The sequence below is a fragment of the Carassius carassius genome, chromosome 44, assembly GCF_963082965.1.
Source record: "Carassius carassius chromosome 44, fCarCar2.1, whole genome shotgun sequence".
Lineage (NCBI taxonomy): Eukaryota > Metazoa > Chordata > Actinopteri > Cypriniformes > Cyprinidae > Carassius > Carassius carassius.
Genome location: NC_081798.1, coordinates 21226172 through 21233960, shown reverse-complemented (window position 1 = coordinate 21233960; position 7789 = coordinate 21226172). Strand labels below are relative to the sequence as shown.

The 7789-nt window shown below is 36.4% G+C and overlaps 1 protein-coding gene across 1 annotated transcript; it reads right to left on the bottom strand.

Moving 5' to 3' along the window:
* Positions 1 to 769: 769 nt before the first annotated feature.
* On the bottom strand, positions 770 to 6139 carry LOC132126606 (trimeric intracellular cation channel type A-like). Its single transcript, XM_059537968.1, has 6 exons — positions 5928 to 6139; positions 3357 to 3513; positions 2792 to 2976; positions 2575 to 2662; positions 2089 to 2206; positions 770 to 1458 (listed from the first exon to the last, which is right to left on the bottom strand). Exons 1-6 carry the CDS (start codon positions 6049 to 6051, stop codon positions 1246 to 1248), a joined length of 885 nt encoding a protein of 294 aa, XP_059393951.1. The 5' UTR covers positions 6052 to 6139; the 3' UTR covers positions 770 to 1245.
* Between the last annotated feature and the right edge of the window lie 1650 nt (positions 6140 to 7789).

Genomic DNA, 7789 nt, shown 5'->3' with positions numbered 1-7789 from the left:
TTTATTTATTGAGATTTTAAAGCTTGCTAAATAAAAGTATTAATATCTATAATTTATTTTCCAAAAATATATATTATTGAATGATATACTGTATAATGTTGCAAAGGCTTTTTATTTCACATAAATGCTTATCTTTGGATCCTTCTATTCATCAAAGAATGCTGAAAAAATGTACTCACGTTTTAAATATTGATAATCAGCAATATATATATAATTTCTGCCCCCCTCACTTCTGAAAAGATGGCTACGCCCCTGGATAAAAATACTCTCTTGTGGAAGTGATGTCCATCTTGATGGTTTTATTAAAGTGCCACTATTATGGATTTTTGAAAATTACCTTTCATGAAGTGTGTAACACAGCTCTAATGAATGCAAACATCCTGCAGTTATAAAACCAAAATATGAACCTTTCATAACCCAAAATAGACACAAAAAAAAAACTTTTGAGGACATCGGGAAAAGTACACATCACGAAAGTTTACTATTTCTTTTTCAAATGAAAAACATACGTTTTTCACTGCAGAGATACATAACATAATTCAAATAAACTTACAATTTATCCATGAATTTATCCATGAATTTAAGTATATTATAATTATAGCTATATATATATATATATATATATATATATATATATATATATATATATATATATATATATATATATATATATATATATATATATATATATATATATATATATATATAGTAGGCTATTTGTCTCCATATCACTGAAGGCACAACATTTGGAAGAAATTGAAACAACTGATTTTGGCCGAAAAATAATTTATTTTAATTTATTTCTTTGAAAATATATTGTTTTTTCCCCAGTTCGACTGGATTTGAAAAGCAGCAATGTTCTGTGGCAGTCGGGTCAACCAGCGGTGGACAACGAGTCTCATCAGATTATTTGGATGGCCCCTTCAGTGAAGTAGGACGGATAGAGGCAGGTTCTCATCACACTGCCTTTCTTTCATTCACCTGTTCATGACACTGCACTGCACATCATCAGATGCATGGAGAGAATGGGGCTTGAAGGATGGAAAACATTATGAAAATAAAGACATAGATGTTAGTAAAGAGGGGGGAAGCTATTTACAGAGTCCCTATTTGGCATGTCTGTCAATAAAAGCACCACTGAAAGAAACTTGCATTGGTTTAAGATCAAATTCCCTCCTTTCTCAAGCAGAGCCGGGCCGCTCTGTCATATCACAGGTTGGGTTGATGATTTTGTGTGTTGTAACTCTACTCGGCTTTCTTGGGCTTCCTCTTGCGGGTTCCTTCACTAAGTTCCTCCTTGGTTTTGGAGGGCGAGAGGGGCGTAGAGGCAGCAGCTGGTGCGGAGTGGTGGTGATCATGGTCATCAGTACCGAGGGGTGAACCGAAGAGCAGGTGGCACAGCCAGGACTCGATGAGGGCGAAGGGTGATCCGTGAGAGTGACGGGCTGTCATAAACACCTGGAAAAGGAATAATAAATTAAGTAATGAAGTGTCAAGAAATGTCTCTGCTATAACCTTTTCCTAATAGTTTATTTTTGATTGTCTGTGCAAAAGTAAAATTGGGCATTGTTATTGGCCACTGCTATTGGGCTGCTAAGTCCAAAAGTGTACTGGGGTTTATGGTCTGAGTGCCACAGATTTCACACAAATACTTTTAGTGTGCAGTGTGATTTTTTTTTAATCGTCCTGTATGCTGTGTTCGCACATTGATTATTATTATTATTTGTATTTTATTTTATTTTTTTGCAAAAGTAGCCTACGTTTGTCCACAAGGTGGCAACACTTTGTTGGTATTGTATTCTAAATACACAGACAATTATAAATAATAGTTGACTTAAATAAAACAACCCAGAATGTTGGGTTAAAACATTTATCTAATTTTGCACTGCAGGGCTCACTTCATGTTAAGTATCATGAACATTTTTGCCTTGACAATTTATGGGCATTCAGTCAATGAACAAATTCAGATTGAATCCCTTTTTAAACGAAAACACTGAGTTACATTTGTGTTTTCTGATATTTATACCCTTCCTTATATTTTGACTTATTAAATGAGCTGAAAGGACTCTTAAACAAGCTTATTATTACCTTGGTTGTGGCCATGAAGAGTGTAAAGAAGCAGATGAGCGTGCTTTTAGACACAGGGAGCAACTGAGCCTCCTGAAGGGTGAACAGAATGGCTCCATACAGACTGGCCTTGGTAGGGCTAAAAAATACAAGAATCACATTCTAAACAGTTATAAAAGTCATTAGTCTGAAACACAAACAGCTTCAGAAGACTTTGAATGAAACACATGAGTCATATGGACTACTTAATGCTATTTTTAAGGTTTTGGTTCTATCTGGAATTTAAACAGACAGTTTTTCAAACTTTATTTTATTATTTTTCTTTTTTTCAAAGTCAGTTATAAAAGAGGTAGACAGGTCCAGTTTGAATCAGAAAAGTAAGACTAAACTCTGGTCAAACTAGTTCTTAAGACAATCTTAACATAGACATATTTATGCAGCTGTCCAATGGAAAAGAAATGGCTCTCCAAAATTCTGCTTCAGCTTGTGTAAAGGTTTTCCACTCACAATGACATTTTGAGCACTTCATTGGTCTCTGGCTTCCAGACTCCTCGCAACAGCTGCTCGAAATTGGACATGAGAGCGACCCCTGACCCTGTGAATTTTAACAGAGACAATCAGCAGAGCAGCACAGATCCCCTGAACAAGAGTTTTAAAGGGTCTTATGAAAGCATTACATGACCCCTAAAATAAATCCCTCTGGAGATTTAAGATACATACTTACCCTTAACATACCCAGTAATGACCATGATCAGCCAGCCGTGGTGATATGCATGTTGAGCGTGATGAACTCCAGCAGCGATTTTACGTGTGCGGACCACTTCTTTCATTGCAACTAGCACAAGTTTCACAGGCAGAAATGCCACACATTTGTAAAACAGGTTAAGAGGGCAGAAGAAAATCAGGTACCTGAAAAAAGAGAGAAAAAAACGCATTCTCATAAAAAGATACAATAAAAGATACGCACACAAGTTTGTCATGATATTGGAAGAAGATGATTTAATAAAGGTACTAGTAAACTATGAGCTGCTATATAAGTCTGTAGAACTGTTACTTGTTATATGTGTTAGCAATTAAGATGTGGTAACTGTGGAAATATCGGATGTATTCAGATCGAGAAATGAACAAAGATGTTATTAAAAAAAAACCTGTTGAAATTATCATGCTACAAACAAAAATACAATTTTCAGATTTTAAATCCAGATTTATCTTAAAGATCTGTCTTAAAGTGATCTTTGAAGTGTTATATGCAGAGTGTACAAAGCACTGGTCCAGTTAAAGATCCTCACCACACAGCTGAAGCCAGGATGATGTGACTGTTGTTATGGAAATAGTCGATGGGAGACACACCAAGCATGATGTCTGCTAGTATGTAGCTTCCAAAGCAGTAGAGCATTGCACAAAGCCATGAGGCCACTGGGCTTTTACGGGACACCTCCACAGCACCTGATCAACACACAGACCAACACAGAACACATTCACTTTAAACCCTTAAACTTTACATGTATACATCCATAAATACACAATGAGTTCCAAAAATCTGAACGTCCCATGATTATCATTTAAAATTGCAAATTCAGATCTTGGATCACAAAAATGAACACTTTATAAAAGTGCTCTATGTGACTTGTTTACCAAGTGATCGGCCACAGTTTACATTGTTATTTACTAAAAATATTCCTCTCCACTAGGCAGTTAGCTAAACCTAAAAACCGGATGAAATATTATGAAAAGACTTTACTGGACTTCTCTAATGTGCGCTTATGATGGTGGGGTGGGGAGAGAATAAAAAGCAGCTGTAGTTTCCAGAATTTGACATTCATATTAATTTATACCACATTTTACTATGAAAATACGGTACTAACATTTAATGTTTTTTTAGATTGAACTTTATAATATACTGACAACCATCTTTAAACACCAGGTAGTGAAGAGAAAGCCACATGAGGGATCGAAGTTCATCACAAGTTTCTCTATAAGCTGAAGCAAATAATAATAAAGAAAATGCACACAGTGTCATACTAAAACACAAAACAACATTACAGTAACACACGGCACATAACATGGAACATAACCCTATTGAACATAACAGATAAGACAAAAACTAAGAAGTAACAGTTGCAGAGAATTCTGGGAATTTATGTTTGTTTTTTTTTTACTGTAAATGACAAGAGAACTATACAAAGCAGTACAATTAACAGTATCTTACTGTAAAATAGCATGAAATATCCCATTGGAACAGATTTTCACAATATATACAGTAGTAAGGGAATATGCCATTAAATAACAAGTTTTACAATTGCATTAGCCATTAAAATGATATAAATACACACACACACACACAGACTTTTCTCTTACAGTGAACATCAAAAACACACTCTAAAGCAGTCCACAAATCTCCAGGGATGAACACATCTTAAAGAACAGGTGTAGCTTGGGTCGTTACGCACCCAACAGGCATTTTGAATGAAAAACGATCCTCTCAAATGTGGCCTAAAAATAAACAGAAGCCTAAAGCTTTTCGTTGGTCTCAAACTGCAGCTCGCACAAACAGCTGACAGGATGAACTGCAGCAAGCAACTGGGCTAATGTTTGGATGAAGTGGTGGATATTTATATCACATTCTTCACCATCAAAACGATTTATCACAAGTTTGTGAATGGTATTATGGTATAATGTCATGAATAGTTATATATCTGTGCCATGGTATATCTGAAAGCCTGATGCAATTTTAAGTGACAGCATCAACTCATATTCTGTTCTCATCGGACAGGTCGGAAAGCATGTAAAAATAAAACCACCTAAATCTCTAAAACTTAATGACCACTAATGGACAACTTTAGTTTTCATTTAATTCAAAATGAAAGAAATACATTAAAATTTAAATGTGGCATTAAGTAAATGTTGCTGATATTTTTTTATTTTGTATTGTTACAATAATAGTTAAGAACATTTGACCCCCAATTCCTGCATTACATTACCAGACAAGTGTTTTAATTACTGTAATGGCAACATAATAATAATAAAAGTTAATAAAATAAAATCTCATCCTCATTACCATAATGCCAGAATATTTCATGATCCCAAGTGCAATGCAAATAATATCTTCTCAGCATTTTAATGTCAAAAAGCTCATTCTTTTTAGCATAACAAAATTATCACTGTAATTATCATTTACAAAAGGTGATTTAGACAAATAAATAAATAAATACTGCTACTACTACTAATACTACTACTAATAAATTTAGAAGTAGGATTAAAGGGTGTATAGCCTACAATGTAATGCCATGCAAAAATCTGTGAAATACAATTTGTTCATGCATGGTTCAAATATAACTCGTTGAAAGAAAGCAAGTCGTAAGCTACATAAATTTGCTTAACAAATTTACTGGGCTTCGTTTTGTCCTTTCCTCTGCTGCTTTCTATTTAGGGCGCTTCTATTTATTGCAAAGAGACTCTCATTGGAATGTGCACCTACTCTATCGTGTTTCGATGAGGGTCTTCAAGAGTGGGACAACTCGCACCCCCAAAAAGAAAGAAAATGGTGAATGATACGCAGATACATCGATAAAATATTAAAATACGCACGTAGGCTATAGGAATGATCAGCATAGGCTATTGCAAACACAATGCCATGTGACGGTGAACTAAATTGCATGACTCTTGATGAAAACAATAATTATTTTATAGCTTGAGATTTAATTATTTCATATTTAACGCAGTAGCTATTAAATGCATTGATCCACGCGCAAATGCAAAGAATAATAACTAAATAAATAAATACCAGTCATTTAAATTTGACCCAAATAAAGCTCAAGTGCAGTATTCTTCAGTTATCCCTAAAGAACGATTCTACTTACCTGGTTCATATTTGAGGTAGAGTATTGACACTATATAATAAGCGACATCAAAAACGGGAAACATCGCCATTTTCGAGAAATAATGGGCAATTTCGCCCAGATTTAGGACATCCAGCACCTCCATGATGTTCTGACCCTTCCGCGTGAACAGATCTTCAAGAGACTCGCCGTGCGCACGAGTAAGAGGCTCCGCTCACATGCAGATGTCTATTAATAAACAGCACGCGCTCAGGCGCACTACTGAGACGAAATCATCACACAGATCTCACGCGGATGAGCTACTGCCGCTTACTGGATGACCGCGAAACGCGCTCAGAATCGATCATCAGTCGAGCTTATCCGATCGCCAAGAACAGATCCAGATGGAATTGTTTTATTGTCATTGCATAAATAGTCGTGACCTCATGTTATAGCCTGCTTTAATATGATTTTGCTATTAAAAAAGGATTAATTAAACTGAAACCATTCACTAACAAAGCATCTTATTCATATGGACTTCTGCCATATGTGGATCATTCATGTAGTACCACTTTTTAAATAGGCCTATGCCATAGTACCATTATACTACTATAGGCCTATGATAGTTGATATGAATGTAGGCTAACATATGCAATGGCTATACAATGGTTTTTGTTTGTTTGTTGTTTTCCTGTGGTCAAATTCCCATGATAGCTACTATCTGATGCCATTACTGAATGAATGAGAAGTGCCGTAAACTAAATAAAAATTGTGAAAATAGTCCAATCCTAAAGGATTGTTTAGTGTAAGACATGTCGAAGATTAGCCGACAAGCTTCGATTCATTAAATGATAAACCCTTTCCTAAAGCTGCTTAAACAGACAGCATAGTGAAGCCTCTCCCCCACTGACATCCATTCAATAAAATAAAAATAAAAAATGGGCTCTGGTTTCCTTACCCACGCACTGCCAGACCAGTAGCGTTAGCATTAGCCATTACACTTTTTCGGCTAAAGGTTGCAGACTTGCTTTCTAGTGGCTTTGAGGTCTAAATATTAACTTAAAAGCAGGAATCTCGGAAGTTACGTGTAGCCAAGTATGGTGACCCATACTCTGAATCTGTGCTCTGCATTTAACTCATCTAAGTGCACACACACAGCAGTGAACACACACATGAAGCAGTGGGCAGCCATATTGCTGCGGTGCCTGGGTTTGCATTGAAAGTAGAAGAGAGCGATGTATATTCACTCCCCTCACCAGCAATTCCTACCAGACCTAAGACTTTAACCTGCACCTTTTGGGTTACAAGTCCAACTCTCTAATCATTTGGCCATTAGCAGGGGCGGACTGGCCATCTGGACATTCTGGAGAAGTCCAACACGGCTGGCCTGGCTGGTTCATCATCAAATAAGTGTCAGATAAAAAGTGACGTCGACGGCCGACAATACAATCAGCGCTAATACAATCTACTTTTGGTTATAAGAATTGGGAATTGAGCTTCTTTAACACAGTTGTTTTTCATGTCGGCGGGTTGAAAACGATCTCAATGACGTGATATTTAGCCCCTGAAAACACATGTATTTTATTCCTGGAAGCTATTTTTAACAGGGGACTGGCCTTGAAAGCTACTGGGCTAGTTTTGAGCAAGTTTTACTGATTAGGTGGGGTCTTTTTTGTGAAAACCTGGCAAACCTGATAAGAGACCAAAACTGACGCGAAGGAGTATGGGCTCATGATGGCAAGCAAAAGACATGAAGATAAAGGCAGCTGGGAAAAGCTAAAAGGAAAAAAAAACAGTTACATCAGGTTACCTTTGTCCGTCTCATGTAGGCTATGGCACTATAGTTACATCCCAGGTCTGAGCATCCACTGCTGTTTATTACTCCGCACTGTCTGGCTTGAATA

Bases quoted from the DNA above. Each gene is read 5' to 3' on its own strand.
- LOC132126606 (XM_059537968.1), bottom strand. From the start codon at position 6,051: ATGGAGGTGCTGGATGTCCTAAATCTGGGCGAAATTGCCCATTATTTC. The intron at 2,977-3,356 runs GTGAGGATCTTT...CTCTTTTTTCAG, and splicing joins ATCCTGGCTTCAGCTGTGTG to GTACCTGATTTTCTTCTGCC. The intron at 2,207-2,574 runs GTGAGTGGAAAA...TGTATTTTTTAG, and splicing joins GAAGTGCTCAAAATGTCATT to CCCTACCAAGGCCAGTCTGT.